Source organism: Cavia porcellus, unplaced genomic scaffold (genome assembly GCF_034190915.1).
Source record: "Cavia porcellus strain 051 isolate PalLab524CR breed Dunkin Hartley unplaced genomic scaffold, mCavPor4.1 scaffold_31, whole genome shotgun sequence".
NCBI classification, from domain to species: Eukaryota; Metazoa; Chordata; class Mammalia; order Rodentia; family Caviidae; genus Cavia; species Cavia porcellus.
In genome coordinates, this window is record NW_026947514.1 from 21,832,541 (window position 1) to 21,858,929 (window position 26,389).

The window sequence follows — 26,389 nt, forward strand, 5'->3', positions numbered from 1 at the left end:
TTTTTTTTTTTTTGGTCATGGCTGAACAATTTCAATAACATCTTTACACAATATCAGTAAAATCCACTGAGCCTGTTTTTGAGTTAGATATTGGTTTAGGGATTTAGAATGCATTGTTTTCTGCCTTGAAAAGAAACTTTTTTCCCCCTGGTTTTTGTTGGCACTGGTAATCTCCAACTGGATGAACTTAAATGCTAAAATTTTCCATGACTTTAGCTAGTTCTCATGGGGGAGGAATCTCTAATTTTGTTTAGGAAAGAACAGAATTTAGAAATTTACAGAACTTGACAAAAATAAAATCTATGTTAATTTAAATAAGTAGTATTATAAGCAAAAAAGTTCTGTTGTATTATGCCTACACATTCTTTTTTAACATAATCTATTGATTGCTGAATGGTTTTGGAACAATATTAAGAGTATTTTAGAGCTAGATGCCAAAATTCACATGTATCAGAAAAATTCTAATTAGAGTTTCATTATAAGCTTTTATAAATACTATGTAGTCAGCAGTTTTTGTTTCATGTGTGATATAACAGATGCCCTAATGCTATCTAAATTTTTTAATATACAAAAATAAAAACCTGTAACTTCAATTTGTAGCTCATGTGATCTAACTTGGATCAGAATTGCATTATATTCTGTAACATTTAAAATATTTGCTGACATTTATTTTACATGTAGATGGAAAATTTATATATTAAACAAAAGCAGTTACTGTCTAGTTCTCAGTGGTATAACTTGTTTATTTTTATTCATGGGAAAAGTCTGACTTGACAGTTTATACCTTCAAGTATAATGATACTGTCCTACTGGTTGATATGAACACAGACTTGTTTTTCAGTAATTTTGTGGTTTTACTAGTGAATCATCAACATGATCTAGCCCTTGTGACCAAAGTCACGCATTTGTAGCACTGCTGATGATTAGGATGAACTGGGATAGTCTAGGGTCCTTATTTTTCTCTGGGAATTTTAGTGGCTTGTGTGGGAGTTAACATGTGATCTTTATTTCCTTCCAATCCCATTATAACCACGCTTGCTGGTCCATTTGAAACAGACAAAAGGCCTGTAGCTCCCTATTTGTTCTACATCTTTGAGTGTGTTATCTGATAGAGCCTTTTGACAAACATGTTTATTGTCAAAGTTGTAGGGGTTTTTATGGTTTGATGAGAGAGCTACACACATTTTCCATTGCCCCTTTTCTCCACTGTCTAAAAGGAAAGGCTGCATTTTTGGACTGTGTGCAACTGTGTGAGAATCACCTTCTCTAAGAACTACAGTAGTATAATACTTACTGTGATAGTCTTTTAAATGGAAATAGGCTCACTTAAGGAAAAAAAAAAGAAAAATTGTTGTTATTAAAGATTTAAATGTGCCCCAGAGACCCTCTATTAAGGCTCAGTGTTGTTGCTGTGATCTTAAAAATGTAAAAGACAATCTGAATTCTGGAGTGATAGCTTTATAGTTAAACTGCTCTTAAGAAAAAAACAAGCTCTAAAGGGCAAAATAACATAGTAATAGAAATTCATTGGCATGTGATGTTTTTCTTCCTTTTATAACTGCTTTTACTGGGTCACTTTTAATATGATTTTGAGTTGTTTGATCTAAGTCAAATGGAAAAGAAATCCAGTGCAAGCTTACACCCTTAGAAAGAGGTAGTAAATGAATTAAAGTAGTAAAGGTTAAAAGAAATGGCTTGTAATTTGGATTCAGTTAACTTTAAAAAATTTTTTTTTCATTTTATTTTAAAGACAATAAAGTCAAGCAAAATGAAACAGAATAAAGACAAGCAAAACAAGATAGTATAAGTGACACAAGGTTTTAAAACAAGATAATACAAAATCAACAATGGTTACCATTATGCCTCGTGTTGTCTTCAAAGTAGCTGCCCATACCTTCAGACATAGTACATTCAAACAAAATGGAAAAGAATAGGACCAATAAAAACAAAACAATGAGTGTAATATAGGACTTCAAAACAAGATAATAGTAACTCCAAAATGGATACCATAATATATCTTGGTATCTTTGAAATAGCTACCCATGCTATCAGATATAGTAAAATCAGACAAGATTAAACAGAATAAAACTTAATCAAAGAAAACAATGGGAATGATACAAGACTTCAAAACAAGATAATAGGCATTTAACAATGGATACCACCTTCAGAAGGAGGTTACCCATACATGCTGTACTGCATATTGTTATCCTCTGAATAGATTGATTAGACTACAGGCTTTAGGCCTGTAAAGTCGGTAAAACCCTAAACACTACAAACATTAAGTTGTATTTTACCTCATTAGCTATCATCACAGCTTGTATTTCTCTGTTTCAGCTGGTTGCTTATTGGGGTGGGGCAGACATTGGTTCTTGTCTCCCTGCCTGTGTGCCAGAAAGGGCTGGCATCTGGCTCTCCACTAGTCAGCTTGTACATGGTGCCGACTCACAGGAGGTCTTAGCTTCTTAACTGACTTCTTGTTCTTCTCGGTTAAGTTTTAAAATGTTTCTCTGAATATTACTTATTTTCAGAAGTTTATAGTACCTCAACATACATTTAATAGGTCTTAAGAGTTAGGTTTTTTTGTCTTTTATTTTGAACTGGATAATGTAGAAAAATTGTTTTCAATATTCTGGAGTAGAATATTACATCTGTATTACTGGTTTACTGACTCATGGTATTAAGGAGATGGAGATAGGCTTTAAATTTAATGGTATTTCTTGATGATATTGTAGAAATGTAGTAATTGAGCTTGGATTTCTTTTCAATACTTTGCTTTTGCTTCTCTTACTGAAAGCAGTAGAATTTAAATTTTCAGTTACTAAGTTTTCCAAGATTTACAGATCCTTAGAGTAAAAAGACCAAGACCAAAGCAAGCCAAACCAAAACAAAAGAAAAAAAACAGTGTAATTTCAGGCGGAAAGTAGCTCTATAATAGAAAGGTATACTGTTTGAAAAGCAATCATAAAGAAAAAAGTTATTCTATATAGTCAGGTGTTGAAAAGTGGAAAATAAGAAAAAAGAGTAATACAAGGTTATTTTAGTGCATTCTTAGTGTATTCAAGAGAATTGAAGTTCTATTATTAATGAAGAATATATATACATTTGGGTTATATATGTTTGGATTTTCAAAATAGTTGATTTTTCAGAAGAATTTGTGTATATTGGATATAATTCAACATAACAGAAAACACAATATTATTAATTAAAGTTCATCTTACTGATTTTTATTCCTTTAACACCAAGCAAAATGATTAATATTTATGCTACTTATGATAAATTAATATTGGAATGAATATATATTAGTATGAAAATGAAGGTAATTATTTCCCAATGCTGACCTTTAAGGGGAATGTTTTTTTTTTTTTGTCTTTTTCATTTTTATCGGTACCAGGGATTGAACTCACGACTGCCTGCTTGAAGGCAGGCGCTTATGCCGCTGAGCTAAATCCCCAGCCCCGGGAATGGATCTTTTTAAGTGATGAATTCCTTATAGGATGAGGGAAATTAGTTGTTATTCTGAGTTTAGATGTTCAAAATTGATAACTAGGTTAGAGGCAAATAACACTTCCTAAATCCAAAAGGAAGATTGTCAGCCTACGGAGAAGGTCTGGAAACTGCAACAAAGTCCTGCCATGAAGCTCAACAAAATGTAGGGGAACAAAGTAGAAAGACACTGCTCAGTGGATATTGGCACAAAAATGATCTTAGTTGACAAACAAGTGACATTTGATTAAAAGTTTAATCGCTTAATGGTTTTTTAAAAACAGTATCAATTTTGGTAAATATTGCATAGTTATACCAGGGAAAGCTTGGTGAAGGGAATGTGGGAACTTTGAGCTATCTTTACAGAACTTCTATAAACCTTATATTACCTCAAAATGAAAAGATTTCAAAGCTGTTCAGGAGATTTTTTTTCCTTCTAAAGAAAACAAAACTAAAATGGTAAGTTCCTTAAACACAAACTTGTCTCTTTAAACACAAACATTTTTTTTTATCATTGCTACACTCTTAATTTTCAAGAAAGACAAATTGATCCTTGAGAGAATACAGTGATTAAGAAAGATGGACAGAATCTGAAAAGCTTGCTAGTATCTGAAGGACATAAGTACATAATTACAGGGTGGAGGAATAGATTATAAAGGAATATTTATTTGTGTTCAGTAATCAGTGTTTGCGACCTAATATGTGCTAGGTTCTATCTTATAAATAAAATATGACTGTTACGAAGAGGTGCTTGACCCTCTGAAACTTATACTACAAAGACTTAGACACTTTTATACTACTCCTAGAAATATAGTCTTCTTGATAAATGAAGAACATTTTGAATCAAATAAAACCTTCAGTGACTACTTTGGGTGTCTGTTTAAATAAATAAAGATTGTTGTGTAAGTTGATTTGCTCTTGTTGCTGAGACGAAGTATCCAATGCCCAAAATTAAGGGAGGAAAGGTTTATTTAGCTCACAATTTGTGGAGGTTTCCATCCATAATCTGCTGCTAACAAGGCAGAGTGGCGTGGCAGAGGGGCAACAGTTCATGGCTACAGAAAACAGCAAAAGCAACAAGGGCAAAAGGGTAAAGCATGCCTCTTTTCCTCCCTTATATTGTATGTAGGTTACTTAGGACAGGTGTAGCACTCACACCCCTAATTCCAGCGCTAGACAATGAACCAATCACAGGCTCTAGATTCAGTTGCCTTGGGAAAAGCCAATCTCCATGACCACATAAGTCTTTGGGGGGACATCAAAACATAAAGCATAACAATTGTATATGAATTAAAATATTTTTAGCTTGTTGAATCAAAATAAAGTTAACACTTGGGAAATGTTAACACAACTTTCTTTTTTTCAATGTTAAATGTATAATTTTACAAATGTTTGTTTTTATGAGTACAAATTTTCAGTACATAATGATTAGTTTCATTGTGGTGAATTGGTACATGTATGTAACATTTCAATTCTTTCTTTTTCTCTTCTCCTCTACTTTGTTTTTTAAAAGACTCTTTTTGCCAACATCAGATAGTTATTTTTAAATCGTAATCGAATTAATAATCACGAATATAGTTAAACAGCCGGACTAACAGACCAAAAAACATAAAAAAATGCATAAGACAGTTACACTGAATCAGTACACTTTTAGACATTTTGCCTATGCTGAATTACAATAACATTTTTTCTACTGTCTCTTTTATTTTGTACTTTATATATTGGATATCTCATATAAGAAAAACCATGTTATATTTAAGCTTATATGTCTGATTTAGTTGACTTAACATTTTTGTGTCAGTGTGCATCCATTTTCCTGCAAATGTCTTGATTTTATTTTTTATAGAAGGTTACTATTCTATTGTATATAAATACCACATTTTCTTTATCCATTCATCTGTTGATGGACACATAGACTTTTTATGATTTGGCTATTATGAATTATGTGCTATAAACATGAGTATGCACACATCACTGTGGTACAATGTCTTCAATTTTGGGAAGATACCTGGAAAGTGAGTGGCTGAGAATGAAATTCTAGATTTAGTTTTTTTTTTTTTTAAGTTGCCAGGATGTTTTATTAAAGTCCCATGCTGTGTATAAACATGCAAGCAATGAGGAAAACAGTACGTCAGAACATGCACTTATCTGGCACTTTCTAAAATACCAATGCAAATTTTCATTTACTTAGAAAAATACTAACTAAAACAATCACAGGTTTTCTTAAAGATTTGAAAAAATTGTATTGGCCAGAACAAAGTCCAAGAGAATAAACAAGATTCTGAATTGTGATTCAAATATATAAAAATATGTGGTAATCATGATTCCCCATTATGTGGCCTTGAAGCCTTATAAAGTTTTCACTTATTAATTGGAAAGGCTTTATTCTGGGCTTCTTGATATGGAAATATTTGAAGCTATAGTATATGAAGTTTTATTCAAATATTTCAAGGAAAAAGACAGACACTATGGTAATTACTATTAAGTCGGGTTATTTGGTGGTGAAGCACTAGGTTGCTGAAACAGTCATGCTTTGACCTGTATTGTTATATTGTTATGCCCTCTTTTATCTCAATTTCTCCCTTATTCATTAAAAAAATTATTTAGTTATTTTTTATGGATTTTTTTAATTAAGGGGAAAATTAAAAAAATTAGCAGGCTATTACAGTAACTTTTTTTGATTTCCTATTAACTTGTTTTGAAGTCCTGTAATACTCCCACTATCTTGTTTTCACTGATTAGACTCTGTTCCATTCTTTATGATAGTATCAAGTTTGAGGGTATAGGCAACTACTTTGAAGGCAATAAGATTCACTAAGATGCCCATTCTGGTTTGACTATTGTCTCCTTTGGAAGTCCTGTAATGTTTACAATGCTTAAGTTTTATTGGTCTTGTTCTCTACTGTTTTGTTCAACTTTATAATACCTAATGAGATAGACAATTCTTTTTAAGGAAACAAGAGACATTGTGGTAACCATTGTTGATAACCTTGTACTGTTTTTACATCATGTGCTATGTCTATCCTTGGTTTTGAGTGACAGCTTTGTTTTGCCATATTTGACTTTATTCCCCCCCCCCCCAAAGTAATAAGAACTAAGGAGTAATAAAACCCAAAATGTGTAAATTTTGTTGTAAAAAAGAGAAGGAAAAAAAGTGCTCTAAAAGATACAACAGCAAGTGTGTTTAGGGGTGTTAAATAGCTGACCATATTAATGTTTTTGGTTGGATCATTGAACACAACTGTTTGCAGTCTCACTGTTTGAATGTCCACTTTGTATGCTTTGATACTGTGACTTGAGCAACTATCTCTAAGATGATAATATGTAATCTATTAACTGGTGATTTCTTACTGTTTTTTTTTTTTCTAGTTCTGTATTACTTGTATCCTTACACTGCTTTGTTTTGTTTTGTTTTTTCTCCTTTTCCTTGTAAATAAAATTAAAAAAAAAAGATTCTGAATTGTATGTAAAAAAAATATGCACAGTTGTATATAAAACTAGCTTACAAAAGCCTTGGATATGTTAAGAATACTGAATTAAGATTTCCAGAGTGCTATTTACCAATTTTGATTATAAAATCCTTACAAAATAATTGACTTAGTAAAAGAAATGTTCATGATTTCAGTATATATAGAAAATACTAAATACCATATTTTCTGAAATAAAGTGTATATGTTTAGTTTTTGAGGGATTTCCACACTGACTTCCATAGTGACTGTACCAGTATATAATCCCAGAAATAATGAAGAAGGGTCTTTTTCCTCTGGAGGCTTTTGAGAATTTGTTATTATTTATTTATTGATGCAGCCATTCTTTCTGGAACAAGATGGAGTCTCAGTATTTCGATTTGTATATCTTGAATGGCCTGCAATTGTAAACATTTATTCATGTATTTATTGGTCACTTTTTCTTCTTTATCTGAGAAATGTCTTTTAATTTCAGGTGACCTTATTTTAATAGAGTCTTTAAATTTGGGACTATCCATTGTTTTGAGTTCTTCATATACTGTACATATTAGTCCTTTGTCTGAGGAGTAGCTTGCATAAGTTGTTTCCCATTCTGTAGATTGTCTCTCTACTCTGTTGGTTTTTCCTTTATTGTCCAGAAGCTTTTTGTATTGATGTGATTCCATTTGTTGATTCTTGGTATTATTCCTTGTGCAGCCATGATCTGTTCAGAAAGTCTTTGCTTACACTTTTGTCTCCAAGAGTTTTACCTTTTTGGTCTTCCAGGAGATTATTTCTGTTTTGATCTTAGGTTTTTGATCTATTTTGGTTTTAGTTTAGTGTATGGTGTGAGATTATGGGTGTAGTTTCAGTCTTTGGCATGCGGATAGCCACTTCCAGCACTGTTAAAAAGGCTCTTTCCTCCAGTGAAAGGATTTTGCCCTTTTGTCAGTAAGATAGCTGAGAATGCTATGGTTGTTTCTGCATCTTGTTTTTCCATTGATCTATAAACCTCGTGTCCCCCCCCCCCAATACTGTGCTGTTTTTATCACTGTAGCTTTGTAGTATATTATAATTTTAAGTTCTGGGTTGTGATACTTGCTGCATTGCCCTTGTTGTCCATAGTTGCTTTTGCTGCTCTCGGTTTCTCCTGGTTCCCTATGAATTTTAGGTTTGTTTTCTGTAGTTCTGTGAGGAATAGTATTGCTATTGTGATTGGGATTACATGAAATTTATTTAATAGTTTTGGTAAAGCCATTTTGACTATATGGGTTCTGTCTAAGCAAGAACACGGGATGAATACTTGGAAATCAGAAAGAACACAGGTGAATTCATTTCTGTTTATTAAATAGAAAAATTTCTTTACCAAAGAGTTTTGGGGGTTTAAATTCAAAAATAAATTAATCTCAAGAGTAAGTAGAAGGAAGAGGAGCTGACAAACTGAGGCATGAATAAAACCACAAATCACAGTGGGCAGGTCATTTCATCTGAGCATCTATCAAACCCGTGTCCTACAGTCTTCTGAGATAGACTTTGTATTCACCTTTGGAAGGGAATGGCTCTGGTGTGTGGGACAATCCTTGCTTATTTTGAGGTGCTTACTGTCTTCATGTTGTGGTCTCAAGGGACTTCTCTTGGTTTGGATGAGGATTCACTGCATACTCGCTTATCTGCGGTGACTTCTGCTAAGAAGTTTGAATCTAGAAGTATAGGTTGACAATTTACAGTTTAATCAAACTTGTCAGTTGCCTGAAGAAGTCTTCCTCCTAACCTGCCCTTTGTGGAAAAGCCCCAGGTGACTTTTAGTCCAATGAGAAAGTTTCAAAAAGAAAGATACTGTTTAAAGTCAACTTAAAAAATATGAGACAGGTTGGAATAATGATGTTGTGAAAACAGAAGTTCTAAATTTTATAGAATGGGTTGATGAAGCAGTGTAGCAATAACTTCCTTTTTTTTCACGTTTCTCTTTGACACAGACTTGAGCGCGTGCATATACACACATATACATGCGCACACACACACACACACACACACACACACACACACATACACTACCCTGGGTAGGCAAGAGAGCAAAGAATTATAGAAATAATAAAGATGTCAGCAATACTTTTTAAATATGTAGGATTTTGGTTAGAGAAAATGTATAAACATTCTAACAGCTGAAATTGATTAAACTATATGTATGCAAATATTGTTAAAATTCCACTTACCATAGAATCAGGATCATTTGATAAGTACCTAAAAGGAATTATGATTTTGATTATTGTAAATGTTGACTTTTATCACATATTTGTTGTAAGCCAGGTATTAACTTATGTGCTTTACAAGTATTGAACTAGTTATCTTTGACTACACCCTGTAAAGTTGGTATTATACTTGTAATGTGCAAAGCCAGTGTTATTCAGTGGCTAAGAGGCAGGTCCAAAAATCTACTGTAATCTGTAACCTTGTCTTCATCATTAAATGAATAATTTGAGCAAATTATTTAACTTCTTATGTCTCACTATTCCTCTCAATAATAACTCATGCAGTTATCACAGGGATTACATGTATGCACTTAATACATATCATGCATTTAATGTGTTTAAACATATTAATGGCTGTACATGCTAAAAACTGTAAGTGTATTATAATGAGGTCAAGATTATTTTGTATTTTAAAATTCTTTTCTTCCTATTTAATTGCTATTTTACTAATGAGACTAAGCATCATGGTAGAGTGAGCTCATCTCTAATATATGTACATATTAATAGCCCTTTGGATAGTTAAATCTAAATCTCAACTTAAATTTTTATGTTGTAAATAGATATAGGAAGTATTAGAATATATGTATAACTTAATGAAATAGATTATGATTGGTATACTTATTGAAGCATATTTTAAAGTATTTTACTGTTTCTTTAAAAATTTCTATAGATCTTGTTGGAAAAGATTTCAGGCAATTTAGGTTTTTACAGTTTGTGTAGCTTTTACACAAACCCACAACTATGTCTAAGTACTAAATTTGTCAAAAAAAGTTTTTTGAAAATTTTGCTGTTTCTTTAAAAATTTCTTTTTCATTTATCTTGTTGGAAAAGATTTCAGACAGTTTAGCTTTTCACAATTTGTGTGGTCTTTACACATACACATAACTATGTCAGAGTACTAAATTTGTCAAAAAAGTTTTTTGAAAATAGAATATCTTTTACATATTATAAAAAACAACTCTACAAGTGTTTGCTTAAATTTAGTTCAGTTTTAGCATAGAAACAAACCAAAACATAAAATTTTGTGGTTAATTTTAGAAATACACGTTTTCTTAAAAATTCTTCTTTTGCATTTCATTAAAGAGGGGAAACTATAGAAATGAATGGTTTCTTTTCTACATATTAAGTATAGTTTGAATAGCTGCTTCGGTGTTGTGGAGAAAATGCTTTATATGTATTGCTGATACAAAAATCTTTTTTCTATTGTGTGGTCATTACTGTTTTAGAATTTGAAATACTAGCTGGCTAGGTTTTGGTGTTATGTCTAAATAGTTCAGCAGATTATGTATGTAAATAATATTATTTTAGTAAGCTTTGTTCATTTTCAAGTTCTGTTCATTTTCATTGTTCATAAGTTTTGTTCATTTTCAAGGCAACTATTAATTATGTAGGCTATCTAAATGTGTAACAGGATAACCAAAGATGGGGGGGGGTGAAATTTTAGTAGAAAGTGATTAGAAAGATCAAGAAATTGAAGAATTCTTAAAGCTTCAATGAAGGAACAGATTGTAATTCATTTATACATTTTGTGCAACTCCTAACAGTAGACTCTCCACCTCTCTTAATAAATCCTAATAGTGACTTTAAGTTTTATATGTATTCTGGAATAATATATTGTTTTCTACTTCTTTCATTGTAGGTATTGAGGAAACAAGAAGCTAAAGCAGAAGAGAATGAGGGAGCAATAAAAAATAAGCTAAGACAAACTGAAACTGAGAAGAGTCAAGTAAGATAATGAATATTATCTTTCTAATGATACTATGGTTTGGGATCAGTAAGATCTACTGTGGGACTTGAGACATTTAATTTTCACATATTTATGAAGTTCTTGTAGTTTCTCTTGCCACTGATTTCAAATTTCATTGCTCTGTGGCCTGATAATGTACATGGTATAATTTCAATTCCTTTGCATTTATTTAAGTATGTTCTATGTGCTAGCACGTGGTCTGTTTTGGAGAATGTCCCATGTGCAACTGAGAAGAATCTATATTCTGATGTTGTGGGGTGGAATTCTCTTTAGAGATCTACTAAGCCCATTGGTTCAAAAGTTTGGTTTGATTCTTATATTTCATTGTTGCTTTTTTTGTCTATCTGATCTGTCTATTTGTAATAGTGGGATATTGAGATCTCCCAATACAACTGTATTAGTGCTTATTCGATTTTTCATGTTCATTAGTATTTGTTTTTTTATAGTTGTGTGTACTGGGATTTGGCACACATATATTTATGATTGTCATTTTTTTCCTCTTGAATTGTTTGTTCATTGTATGAGGATTTGGTAACCTTCTTTTTTTGATCACTCTTGGCTTGAATTTCACTTTGTCTGCAAATAAATGAGCTACAGTTGCTTTTTTCTGGGTTCCTGTCATATGGAATATTGTTTTCCATTCTTTGATTTTCAGTCTATGAATTTCTTTTTGAATTAAATGTGTTTCTTAGGTGCATTTGTTGGATCTTGCTTCTCAATCCATTCTACCAGTCTGTGTCTTTGTGTGATTGGTGAATTGAGACCATTCACATTGATGGTTATAACTGATATATATTGACTTATCTTTGTCGTTATTTTCCTGTTATTGGCTCCTCCCCTTTTTTTCTCCCTTTATTTAATTACTTCCCTTGAGTAGTAGATTCATTCTGTTGGAATTTATGGAGTAGTAGTCTTTGTTATCTCTTTCTATGATGTGTTTCAAAACATTTTGGAGTGTTGGTTTGGTGTTCATAAATTTCCTTAGGTTTTCTTATTCATGGAATAAGAATCCATCATTTTTGAAAAATAGTTTTGCAGAGTACATCGATCTGGATTACAGGTACTTTCTTTTACTGCTTGAAATACTTTACTACCTGTTCTCCTTTGACTTGAGAGTTTATGTTGATAAGTTTTCTGTGATTTTGGTGGCCCTTCCTTTACAGGTGATTTGTTTATTTTCTCTAACAGCTTTTATTATTCTCTTCTTGTGTTGGATTTGTTGAATATTGACTTTAAATTTCCTTACTCTCTCCATATATATTTGATCATGACTAGATCTATATGCCTCATTTATCTGTATGTCAAATTTTTTTTCCTGCTGGAGAGGTTTTCTGCAGTGATGTTTTTTTTTAATGTCATTTCTGCTTTCTCCTGCTTTTTCATTGACTTCAGTCAAGGTGCTGGATTGATTTTTAATGGTCCTTTGGCATTTTAAAGAAATTTATATTTTCATGATCACTAACTGCAATCGTGTGTTCTATATCTGTGATTCTGTCCTCACATTGGCTCATTCTGCTGTGTATACTGTCAGTGGAATTTGTTATCTCCTGGATATCTGTTTGAATTTGTTTCATAGATTCCATTTCTTTCCTATGTTGAGCATATAATATGTCCATCAATTTCCTAAGCTCTTCTGTTTTTTTTTTTTAGTCTGTATTTGCTATTATCACTAAATATTTCTTTCATTATGGTTACCATCTTATAGTTATCTAAGAAATTATTTCTGACTTGATTTTTTCTAGAGCTTTGTTCATTCTGCTTTGTCACTTCTGTTACCATTTCGGAGAACCCAGGAGGGTGGCTTTAGGGTTGTTCCATTTCACTTTCTCCTGGGTTTACCTTTAATGAGCTGGACTTCTGGGATCGCATTTTGTTTTAATGCCTTTTCATTTTCTGTTTTTTTTCTAGTTTAATTCCTGAGTTGATATTTCCAGTAGGTAACATAATGGCCAGTAGGTTTATTGTTAATATTTAGAACTCTTAGGAAATGACTTCTTCTCAGAGTTGTCTTCCAGGTGTAGGGTTTTGAGTTTTGAGTCTATTGCAAGATCCCACCTCTTCAGTTTTTTGGGAATAGGAAGCTGCTGCCTACTTGGCTCAGCCCCAGGTTCCTTAGCATTGGCCTATAATATTTTTTATGACCTTTAGGCAACTAGGTCTTGATGTACTAGGAAGAACAACTGGTTAGAACAAGTGTGTCACTTTGGCTAAAGTCATACCATCAGCAATAACGGTAGCATCAAACACAGCCTATAAAATGAGAAACTGAGGTAACTGTTAGTTTGTCACCTTTAATTGTACAAACTAGATTTGTGGTTATAGAACATAATCTAAAATGATCCACGAAAGTATATGCAGTAAATAAGCCCTCAATATGCCAATTTTATCCTGAATGGAGGAAATTTAAACAGCATTAGGGGAAAAAGTAGAGAAATAGAAGAAGAGATTAGAAACAAGGCTGGAGGAGAGTGGAAGATTAAGTAAACTTGGAGCAATTGCTGAAGAAGACAGGAGAGTAAGAGAGAAAGAAGAAATGAAAATTCATAACAGAACAACTACAAAAAAATTGAAACCACACTCATAAAAATAAGAACAAACAGTCAAGAAAAAACAAAACAAAAAAATAAGAAAAGAGAGAAAGAAGAAAAACAATTCACTTCAGGGTATATCTCACCGTCATTGTTAGACCTTGTGGGCAGACAAAGTCCAGGTCCATGTTGATTGATCCACTGTGCCAGTAGTAGATTTAAGGTGGAGTACTGAATAATCCCGGTGAACCTGCGTCTTTGCTTGCACTGAAGTTCAGGCTGGTTTTTGGCCATGTGGCTTAGTCTTGCTGGCTTGCACGTCACTGGGACCCACTAGATGGACCTAGCATTTACTCTCAGGTCCAAATTCATTTGTCCTTTCTCTAAGATGGCTCCCGGCCAGCTGCCTTCTCCTGCAGGATGTTTGAGTCTGAATAACTCACCATCCACCACAGTCCACTGCTGTTTTCCACTGATGCATTTCTCTGTGGAGTCCTCTGTAGTTATCATATGCCTGCATGTTTAGCCTCTTCTCCCATATAATGGGTCTGGGCTCAGCAAAAGCCCCACTGGCCACCTCCTACTTTGTTGGTGTTTTTCTTTACTCTTTCTGTGGGCCTCAATTCTCACTTCAGGTCATCCTGGGTCCTGGAGACCCATTTCCCTCACTTTTCTCTTCCTCGTGTAGCTATATTCCAGTGTTTAGACATCAAATCTAGGAGAGAAGCTTGCTCTTTATTGCTCATTCTTCCCCATCTTCCCAGGAATCTCAAGGGCCTTGAAACATGTGCCTGAGGTTATTTACTAAATTCCAGCGAAGCTTAGATGTTGGTTTGGTTTGATGGCTCTCCTGCCCTTTACTACTTAGACATATGCACGGGTTATTTGCTACCTTACCTCTGGCTATTCTCTTTTTTTTGCTACCTTATCTCTGGCTATTCTCTTTTTTGAGGGGTGAATTAAACTTTTCTTTGCAGTTAAAAGACTTGATTTTTTTGGTAGTGTTAGCAAAGGCTTACTGTTAGCAGATTATAATTTTTGGATATATATTTTCATTATGGAAGACAGGTATTAGCAACTTAGTTTTGTAATTATCTTCTATGCTCATTATAAATTCAGAATCCTTGACATATATTTATGTCTTTAAATACATACAGTGCAGACCAGTCTAGCACGTTAGTGTTAGGAAAGAAGTCAGATTTGTAGATGCATAGATTGAAGGGAGGGCCTAAGGTAAGGAACCATTGAGTAAAGTTGTGCTGTTGTTCTCAACTTCATGTCTTTTTTAAAAAACCTTATGTATTTTGTTTCACCAACTATGCAAATTTGCATAATGCTTTTCTGCTGCCTTGATGTTGAGCCAGGTATATCAGGTTGTCACGTCTGCTTTTGGGAGTTGAGATTGCTGATTTTGCATGGGGATTATGCCCATTATAGGCTGAACTTTATTTTATTTTTTAAAAAATATGACATTTATTTTATGTGCCACATGAACAGTTTCTTGGAAAAGAAAATTTAACTCAGTTAAAGCCATTTTGTAACATTTATAGATTTATAGGATGTTTAAAAACAAAAGGCGTAGAGAGGGTGCCTGTACCTTTCACCTTGCTTCCCTTAATGGTAATATTTTACATAATTGCCATTTACTATCAAAACCAGGAAATTGACATTGGTATAATCACACAATTTATGCAGATTTTGTACTTGTTTCCTGAATGTGTATATATGGTGTGTATCTCTGTGTGTAGTTCTGTTCATCATTATCTTGTGTAGATTCATTTTACATTGCCACAATGAAGAAACAGAGCTGTTCTATCACTGTGATGCTCTTTCATTCCCCTTGGTGGTCATATCTATCATATGTACAGTTTTTAAAGGTTAATATGTATACAACAATTTGTTTAAACACAATTGTTCAGGATGCCTCTTAAAAACCTTAGCATGTAAAAACATGCTAATACAGCTTTGTAATTTGATGAAACAACTTCATTTTTACAAAATTTGCACAAAGATAGCATATGGAAGCTCAAAATTTGAACAAACTTGTATCCCTTGTTATTACATTTTTCAACTTGAAATAAAGTAGACTTTATAGGGTACTTAGTCATCTAGCTACATTTTCCATGGGTGTTTAATTAGTGGCAATATTATTATTAGTCTAAATGTCTTATTCTAAATTTGAAAATTTTAAAGTTTTAGGAATATTTATGAGTATTAGAATATAAGAAATAATCAGTTAGATTAAATACACTTTGAAGAATTAGGTCTGCAGTTTTTAATTCTAATTTAGTTCATTTGTTACTATGTGTTCTTGTTTAAAGGAAAAAACTGCTTCAGAATTTAGTTTGAAATGATTTAGCACTGGAAGGAATCTCAGGAGACTAATGTAAAATCTTTATTTTAGAAATGAATTGAGGCTCAGGAGATTCAAATGAGAACACAATTCAGGTGGAACTGACTAGATCTCATACCTCTTAGAGGTGTGGACTAGCACACTTCATGTTATGGAATTAAAGTTACTTAATTGGAGTATTTATATATGTTTATGATGAGATATTCAACCTTTCATATTTGTTATAACTATCTCCTGAAAAATTTTCTGCTGGTTTCTTTCGGCGTTATACTTGATTAACAATATTTTGTCCATTGAGGCACATTGTAAATTATTTTCTGCTCAACTGGACTTTTTTTAAAAAAAAATCCTTTGTTGAAACTCTAGCTTGAACAGGAATTGGAGCGATCTCGCAGGCTGTTGAGTCAGTCGGAAGGCAACAGAGAAATCCTTTTGCATCAGGTAAGTCTATGCAAATATGACAATCTGCTTTTACATGAAATCAGGATTGAGTCTTATTCTTTCTTAACTGTCTTTGTGAAATGAAAAGGAAACTAGGTATAGAAAATTTTTTTCCCTGCAAAACTTACATTAACCCACATAGGCAAAAGATGATTCAGGAAAAGCTCATGCAAAATACCCGTCCAAGTTCCCACTGTGACAATATATCTTGATGATTGCTGCTCTAGCTTACTACTTAGGTCTCTTAGCACGAGCAGTGTAAAATGAATGTGTAAAATAAAAATTTCCTAGAAGCTTACTTTTATTCAAGGAGGCAATGGAGAATAAAGGAGGAGCTAAAATACATAAACAACCCTTTGCACATTCAAATTACTTTGAACCATTGTTTTTATTCATATTTCCAAGATGCTATGTGCCGCTTTTAAGCAAAGATAGGATTTAATTTTTAAAGATAATGTTTTGAAGTCCATGAGCCTGTAACATGAATTTGATGCATCTGAAAACTTTAGTAATCTTATATATATTGGATAAGGGTATATGAGTTTTTATCTGCCTCTTTGTCTATGTTTAATACAAAGCGCAGTTGTGCCTTCTGTTTTGAAATGGCATGTTGCATAACTCACTCACATAATATGTTCTGTAGGCAAAGATGTCAGGCATTATAGATGTTCAGAGGGAATGTAGCATTTTGACAATTGCTGCTGAAAATACATCACAGCACCTGTTCTACAAAAACCTTTAAAAATGTTCATTAACTTTGTTCTGCTGCCAGTGGATCACAAAAAATCAGTGTTGGCAGAATTTAGGATTTTTCTTTTGAAACTTATTTGTATTCAATTGCATTCTGATTTGTTTTGGAATTTTTGTGTATAATCTCTAAGGCTAGTTTTTAAAGCAAGACATTTCTTCAGGGTGTTAATGTGACTTTAACTGAATCTTTTGCCACAGCTAACTTTCTTATAATCATTGAGGTTTACCTGTTATCTCATAGCCAATTTGCTAATTTTTCTTCCAGAAACATAAAGATGAATAAAACAGGTCCTGATTTTAAAAATTCGTACTTTTTTCAGCAGCATCTATTGCCTATTTATTTTGAAGTGTATATGCTAACCCATGATCTTTTCTCTTGAGTATAACAACTGATATACTGTGTTTACATGGAAGAAAATAAGTGAAAAATAGAAAGCCAAAAATATGTAGTACTTGGGGTGATTTGGGCTGATAGCTGTGGAGTGGGCTGAGAGCAGAATGAGGGATTTAAAGAGATTTGGTAGGCCTGAGGATGTACCTCAGTGGTCAAGTTCTTGCTTACCATATGCAGAGCTCTGGGTCTGATGCCCAGCATCACAAAATGAAACAAAGGAACATGAAATTCTCTGTCCCTGTTGATGCAGAGAAGGAAAAGATACTTTTTCCACAGAAGAATAAAAAATTGAGCAGGATAACCCTGCTAGGTATCTTCCAGAGGCATCATATTTCAGTGATACATCCATTCCCCCTGTTTATAACAGCACGGCTCTTAACAGCTAAATCTTGGAAGCAGCCTGTATTCACATCAGCAGAAGAGTGGATGAACAGAATGTGACATATATGCACAATGGAGTATTCCTTAGCCACAAAGGATTCATTTGAGCCATTTGTAGGAAGTATATGCATCTTGAGACCATAATGTTAAGTGAAACAAGATACACAAACACAAATATCGATTGATTTCTACTATATGAGAATTCCAAAATAAATAGCAAAATTAAAGGTGGACAATATAAAGTAGGACAGTGGATCCTTTACAGATAGAAAGGGAGAAGGAGGAGAGGACAAGGGGATATAAAAAGACATATATATACATGTACAAACTTGCCAAGAGGATTGTAATCTCTGTACAGCAAGTATCAATAAACAAACAAACAAACAAACAAAAGGTGTAGGAGGCTGTCCCACTGTGTTTGTGTAGCAAGGACATTAGATTGACTGTGTTTCAGCTTGTGTCTGCAGTAGCCCATAAAATATGAAAGGTTTTCCTCTAGAGAAATAATTTATAAGTTTTATTTTTCTCTCCTGCTTTTGAAACCTTATGTGCTTTGACTTTTGACTAAATGTATTTAGGTAGAAGAGCTGCGTACACAACTTACAAAAGCAGAAGGTGATTCGAAGGGCTTAAAACATCAAGTATCCCGGATTTCCAAGCAACAGTCAGATCAGGAGGACCATGAAGACTGGAGGTTTAGGAGAGGTATTATTCTGATTTGTAAATGTGTGGGTTTTTCATTCTCTGAATTCATTTATGTTTCACTCATGTCATCCTATTTATTTCTTGATCTACTACAACATTTTCCAACAAATTGATTATGATTTAGCATACGGGTATATTCTTTTGTGTGGATTTGTAAACTTGTTTCAGTTTTCAGATCAGCTTAGCCCATTGAGCTTTCCCTAAGAGTGTGCAAAGGTAATAGTGGAAGTCTTTCCATTTCCTTATTCCTGTGTGTGTGTGTGTGTGTGTGTGTGTGTGTGTGTGTGTGTGCGCATGTGCTTGTACTTCGTGCTTACACTGTAAATGCACTTATTCTTGCCCTAATTTTTTATGTATAAACAGTTAAAAGTAAGTTTGTGTCTTTTTTTTGTTATCTGGAGATTTTGTGACAAAATCTCAGAGTTGGTCATGAGTCACATTAGTCAGAAATAATGATATTTAATTTTAAAGTGGTTTCCAATAGGCAAGTTCAGATTGCTTAGCTTGAAATTTATTCCATTAGTGAAGTTTTCTACTCAAATGAACAAAATGTTGGAGAAATTCTGTTTTTTATACTGTGGTGCTAAGGACCAACGTTAGGGACCTTGCTTGTGCTGAATAAATGCTGTATCACTAAGTGATACACCTGGAATCTGGAAAAATTCTTATAAGCATTTGATGGGCAATTAAATTAAGGAAAGTTAAATATTTTCCCAACAATACAATATGTTACATTAAGTAGAATTTCCACATTGCCAGGAAAATCTTTAAAGAATGGCAAAGTTTTTCAAAGCTATCCTAATATATTTGTGATGTAATTTAAGTATCATTTGACATAGAATATGGTCCGTTTTTAAAGTAGAATTCTTAGCTGTTAGATTATTCAGTTTTCATAAAGCTGGACTAGGAGTTCTCATTTGTTGGGAAAAATTCTGTGGCACATTTGTTATACGTTTTGATACCTTATAAAATCTAGTATTATCTTTGAGGAATAGACAAATCTAATTTAATTACTTATCAAGACTTTAGAGCGTCTGGCTGAAGTTTCTCTTATCAGTGTGACAGTGAACAATTCTAGAGTTTTTCATCTTTATAAAATACTTGCATTATTTAAGCACAGTTTTACCAAAGAAGTCATGGCTGTTGAACACTTTTACTATTTGTTCCACTGCTCATTGTAAAATGGGTTCTACTTTTGCTTCTAAAATTAGTTTTGTTAGGTTTACTATTGGGCTCCTTGGTCAAACGGAACCTTTCCGTTACTTACAGGGAAGATCGAGAATATCATAAACATTTAAAATAAACAAGAATTATCACAGTAAATGACACTTTGTCACCAATTCTTTCAAAATACTGTCCTTGCTTTGAACATACTTACTCATCATTCCTGTCATTTTCGGAAGTAGTTAGGAAATTCTGTTTTGTGAATGTCTTTACAAAGTATGATAAAAGATGTGGTGACTGCTGCTCCTAAGTGCTGTACAGTGGAAGTTCATGAGAACATCATGGGTTCTACCTTATTCATTGGATCTGGTGCTGTGCAACTTCTTGCTCTTCCTCAAAGGAAAAATGACTATGAAAAGTAACATGAGTTCAAGTTGAATCAGACATTGAGATGGCTTGGATAGCACAACTAAAAGTACAAAATGAATACTTCAGAACGACTTCAGAAAGGGGCAGGAATGATGGGCTAGTGTGTTTGAGTGAGTATTTTGAGGGAATATTTTAAGGGAGATTAATGGCAGTATGTCTTTTACTGTAATACATTTTTAAAAATATGAGCATTAATTGTAATTGTAATGAGTATTTGATTCCTGTTATATTTTCTCCAGAGAGTGAGAAATTGGAGCATGGCAATACAGGGACAGGGAGTGTCAAGGGAGGGGGAGAATGCACGCCTGTGTATGGTGTAAGAGAGTCAGAATGCTGAAGACCCAGCAGGAGATTTTTATAACAGCCATTTCCATGGTAACTGACCTACATGGTGCTAACCTACATGGTAACAACCTACCCATAATAATGGTATTATTAAATCCATGAGGGTGGAGCTCTCTGACGTAATCACCTGTCAAAATACCACATCTTTTTTGTTTTTTTTGTCTTTTTCATTTTTATCGGTACTGGGGATCGAACTCACGACCGCCTGCTTGCAAAGCAGGTGCTTACGCCGCTGAGCTAAATCCCCAGCCCCAAAATACCACATCTTAATATTATTATAGTGGCAAATTTCAGTAGAGTGGACACTGAAATCATAGCACAGGCATAAGTTTGTTCTTCCCCAAAGTTAAGCACATAACTGCTGTATGAAATAATCTTGGTTGTGGAATGAATGTATAATACTTTTTTATTTTACATATGAAGGTGTTTTCAGTTTTGCTAAATTTTTAATAATATGTTATCTTAGTAACTTTTCTCATTGTTGAGATAAAATACCCAACACCCAAAGTTAAAGGAGGAAAGACGTGTTTGGCTCAGAGTTTATAGAGGTTTCAGTCTATAATCGGTTGGCTCCAAGACAAGGTGGTATTGCACAGGACAAATAGTTCATGTTGGGTAGAAGGTATCAAAGCAGTGAGGACAAAGCTTTTTCTACTCAGTTTACTTACAGTGGGTAGCACTCACACCCTTAATCCTAATGTCCTTGATCCTAGCATTGCAGTATCATCATTTCCAGAGACACACTCTAGAGCCAGCCACCTCTGAAAAGCCCCACCTATTACCACATGAGGCTTTAGGGGGATATCAAGACCCAAGCCATAACATATGTGATGTATGTGTTTATATGTGTATATTTATCCATACTATTTTATGTTTATGTATGTTATAAAATATCTACAATATTATATATGAATCTGTACCAAATATAGTTTTCCTAAGGCATACATGTGTATGTGTATATATGTATACATTTGTAACTCCATATTTAATATGTATTCATTTTTATATATTCATAATCATATTTGTGGTATATGTCATAGAATATATCATGTACCTACTATTGAGACATTTTATATACACACACATATATTTATGAAAAAATATAAATAGAATGAGTGGCTACATACATTTGTAAAATGAATAGCTACATTTATACAAGAATAAATGTGTACATTCTCAGGTTGGAGACCTAGCAGGAGTGAGTAAAGTAGGGGCTGTGGGCCAAATCCAGACTATTACTTGCTTTGGTAAATAAACTTTTTGAAACATTGCTATTTCCATCATTTACTCATTGCTTAGGTTACTTTTGCAAAACAGTGACAGCATTGCACAGTTGTGACAGGCAGCAGATGGATAAAATATTTCACCTCTTAGAGAAAATGTTTGCTAACCTAGGTCTACAGGGTAAACTCTAAGTTCTTAGCAATGCGGAATCTTCCTGCTGCCTCTTTTCTCACCCTCATATTATGTCCTAGCCACATAGAACAACTGTGTATGGTTACCTGAATTTTAAATCCAGTTTTGTACCTCTGTAGTATTTCCTCTCCTTAAAATAACAGCTCAGCCCCATCCTTTTGCTTGTTGAAATTTTTGTATTCCCTCTTAAAATGTAATTTAGTCCCTAATTTTTCTACCTTAGTTTTTCACTAACATAGAGTTAATCACAGTCTTTGGTACTGTTTCTCTGTAGTGCTCTTATGTTTGTCAGCACTCCTCTTGTGCTATTGAAAACCCTGTGTGTCTTCCAGTCCAAAAGGTGCAATCTGAAGTTGAATGTATTTTATGAATGATATATAAATTTGAATTGATAGTTTTGTCTTCATTCTTTTCTTTCCTGCAAAGGACTGCTGGAAAAATGGTAGTTTCGAATTGATAGTATGTATTACAGTTGCTGACATTTTAGAGTACAGGAATTACTTTATTTATGTATCTTGTCTGTGATCTTGTAGTGCAAGATCATTGAAGATGGGTTTTTATACCTATCTTTACATTGGAAGAATATGATATTATAGAGCCTGTGCATCATAAAGCAAATATTTCCTCTTGAATTAAGTTCTAAGTCAGTTTGTATTTTTCAGTATTACAATTCCAGGTAAGAGTCGCAATTTTTTTTTTTTGGTATCAAGGTATTGAACTCATGACTTCGTGTTTGTCAAGCAGGGTGTGTACCTCTGAGCTATACCCTTGGCAAGAATTTGAAAACTGCTATAAGTGGCAAGCTAGTAGTTCAACATGTTCAGATATTTAGGAGCATCATTTGTTGTTTCTGTTGCAAAAAGGATTTATTTCATTGTATCAGCTTCACTAACTTCAGGTAGCTTATTTGAAAATTCTTACATTATTTTTATTTAAAAGTTTGGTGGTAGAGATGTGAAGAAAAGTAAAACTTGTAGCATTTTCTTAAAATAAAGTGTGCTAGAAACTAAGTAATGTTCAAATTTTTTTGTACCAGAATAGAATAGTATTGAACGACATAGTAATGTGTATGTATATGACAACCATAGGACACTAGACTGGCAAAGTCTGGAATATCCTCGTGAGAGTGTCAGTAGGTGGATTACATAGCTAGAATATTAAAACTTCAGGGCTTTGTACCATTTAAAAGTACATTCTTCTGTGAATAAAGAATGACCATTGAGTTTTACATTTTCTCTTTTAAGGGGTAGAGCAAGAAAAACAGGATCTGGAGAAGCAGATGTCAGATTTGAGGGTGCAGCTGAACTTCAATGCAATGACATCTGAGTTAGAGGAAGTGAAACGGTGCATGGAGCGAAAAGACAAAGAGAAAGCAAATTTGGCAGCACAAATAGAGGTGACGTGCTATTTTTTATGCTGTATTTGAAAGACTGATGATTTTATTTAGTACAGTTATTTAATGAAAGTTTAATAGAAAGATGTATTTTGTTGATCTCTAGTTATAGGTAATATAAAGTTATGTTAATGACTATATAGAAATTCCTATGCATTACTTTTTCTTTCATTTGGGACCTCAAAGCAAGGGATCTGGATTGTTTTCTCTTTATTATTTCATAGTGAAATTTTCTACTGTCATTAAGCTTCAAGACTCTTTAGTTCTGCTAGCAACTGAGCCATTTATATGGACAAAGGGGCTTTCTTCACTGAACAGTGAATTTTCATTTATTTGAGGGGTGAAACTGGAAGAAAGGAATTACTGGTATTTTTTCTTTGGAATTGTACAGGATTTTCAGATCCCTGGCTGTTCTGCATGAGGTAGAGTTGTGAGGCCCTCTGCTAATCAGAGATGAGTAGTGTTCATGAATCATGTAGTAACCATGAATGAAGGACTGTTAGGCATCTGCTGTTTCCCGCTTGCCTTTTATCTAGCATAGATCAGGTAATTATCAGAATATATTAAAAATCAAAGGAAAAGACTTCATAAAAGGAAATAAATAAATTCTAATTCTAATTATGTAAATTTGATCAAACATGGATGACACTTTTAGAAATAGATATGTATCAATATTCCCTGGTATCTGCTTTTATTAGTGCAGTTGTGTTCTGATTGTAATAAGTTGCTGCATTTGAAGAATTTTCAAAATTATAATGATAGGTAGAAAATTGGTGTTGACAGTACCTAACTTTACATAACCCGAAGAAAATATTCAGTGTTACTCTAGTCTTAATTTCTCTTTCATCTTATCAGCAAGTTAATAGAAAATGTCTTTTAGATTTTGTTCAAGACTAAGATTGTATAGATAATGAAATATTGACATACTCTTTACTAAACTTTCTATCTATTATTACTTATCAGAAGTAGTGTGAGCAGTGGTAATTTTATGCTTTTTAAAGTTTGCATTGTGGGTATTATTTTAACTATGGATCCTGCTGATGAAAATGTTGAAATATGGTTATCTTGCTAAAGTTAACCATTTTTAAAAATTTAGGTGATGAATGAAAGTTTGAAAAGGCCGTCTTTGCATGTTATTGTTCTAAGGACGTGTTAATCTTCCCTTCCTCTTTCCTCTCTGTATCTCTGTCCTGTGGTTCTTTTCTTTCTTTTTTGGTACCGGGGATTGAATTTATAACCTTGAGCTTGCCAGGCAGGCGCTTATGCCACTGATTTAAATCCTTTGTTTTCCTGTGGTTCTTTTCATTTATTATTTGTGGTATAAATTGGAAAAAAGTCTTAAATACAAAGGAATTTAGAAATTTGCCCAAAGTAATCTAATAATGCTGTTATTCAAGAAGCCTGACTTTCCTGTATCCTAAGTTTAATGGTCCTTAATAGTCAATTTTCACATAGATTAAGAGAAATGTTTGAAATCTCTTGGAACAGTGTAGGTGGTTGTATTCAGTTTGGATGTGGAAAGCAGTTGGAGAGGCTGTTTACTCTCATACAGTATTGTGACTCCTGGTAGATGCCAGCTACTGCCCTCAGTGCTAGCAACATAGCAGTGAATAAAGGCTCCCTGATTGCCTCCATTGCACCTACATTCTAACACCGATAAAGAAAGTTCTTTGTCTTGCTCTGAAGGACTAATTGCTTTTGGAGTATGAAAAGTTTTTCTTCCTAGTTACCATTGAAAACTACATGTCAAAAAGATAGTCTTAGCCCTGTGGGAAGTTACCAGTTTTAGTTTTTCAGATATTATTTTAAATAAAATAACCATTAATAGCCAAATTTAGTTAAATTTCTATGATTTGTTTTAGTCTTAGTAACACTGCTTTTTTATGTTAAAAAAGTAAAACAATTTCATAACAGTAATAGAATAACAAGAGTTAATATATTGCATATTGTCATCTTCAAACTAGTTACTCATCACATAAAAAATTCTCTAGTCAGTATTAGCAAGGACCGTCCTTTTCAGTGAACTAAGACACACTAATAATATAGCTAACTTGCAAACTTGCATTTTCTTCCTTTTCCTTTCCTTCTTTTCCCCTTCTTTCCCACCCTAGTTTGTTTTTTTTTTTTTTCCTTTTAAACTATTACTTTCCATCTCACAGTATCTTTAGTACATTTTACACCTTATTTACTCTTTTAGTTTCAGAGAACTGTATTCCCATTTTTGAAATGGGTCTTTCAAAGAGGCCCAAATTCAATTTGGGCAGTCTGAGCTTTTAAATTTTTTATGTATTTAGTAACACTTCTGATTATACTTTTTTTTTTTTTTAACTAGGGATCAAATTCTAGGGTACTCTGCCACTAAACTATATTGCCAGTCTTATTATTATTATTTTTTATCGGTACCAGGGATCGAACTCACGACTGTCTGCTTGCAAGGCAGACGCTTATGCCGCTGAGCCAAATCCCCAGCCCCGCCAGTCTTATTATTATTATTGTTTATTTTAAGATGGATCTTACTAGGTTTTCCAGCGGCACTTAAATTTGCAGTCCTCATGTTTCAGCCTTCCTAAATTCTGGGATTTCTGTGATGCAGTACTACACCAAATATTGTTTATTTTTCAGATCTTGTGGTAGCCTTTTAAATACCTGTATTTCTGAGTTATTCTTAATGTGATGGCTGGTGCAGATTTCGTGAGAAATATGGGTCAGAAGTCACTGAGTTTTAACCACTAACAGTAGAGAATGTCTCTAATTTAGTTGAATACCATTTAATTTCTGATCTTTTCTTTCTTTCTGAAAATTGAATCTAGGGCCTTGCACATGCTAAGCAAGTACTGTACCACTGAGCTATATTGCTCATCTCTAATTTTTGCTTTATTTTTAGAAAATATTAGGTAGTATGCGGCTTTCATTACCTTTTACATTCTATAAAAATGGAAATTAATCCCTTTTACTTGCTTATTAAACAGTGAATACATACAGAAGTAAGTCCCTAAATGAGGTTATTGTTCAATCCTAAGAATGTCTTTATGGTAACAGTTCTGACAACTTGTTCATTTTCCTTTTAAAAGTGTGCATCAGTTAGGGTTTACTAGAGCAACAGATACAGCACAAGATATTACAAATAAATAAGAAATTACAAGATTGGATTACAGTGGTCAGCTC

General features: G+C 33.4%; 1 protein-coding gene across 7 annotated transcripts in view; it reads left to right on the forward strand.

The window, feature by feature from the left end:
- The window catches only part of Cep128 (centrosomal protein 128), a 422,276-nt gene that overhangs the window by 68,148 nt on the left and 327,739 nt on the right, over positions 1-26,389 (forward strand). For all 7 annotated transcript variants that reach the window (XM_063241248.1, XM_063241247.1, XM_063241250.1 and 4 more), the window contains 4 exons: positions 10,818-10,904; positions 16,173-16,247; positions 18,351-18,477; positions 23,076-23,227. In XM_063241248.1, the coding sequence (XP_063097318.1) occupies positions 10,818-10,904; positions 16,173-16,247; positions 18,351-18,477; positions 23,076-23,227 (441 nt within the window). The remainder of the gene's footprint in view (positions 1-10,817; positions 10,905-16,172; positions 16,248-18,350; positions 18,478-23,075; positions 23,228-26,389) is intronic.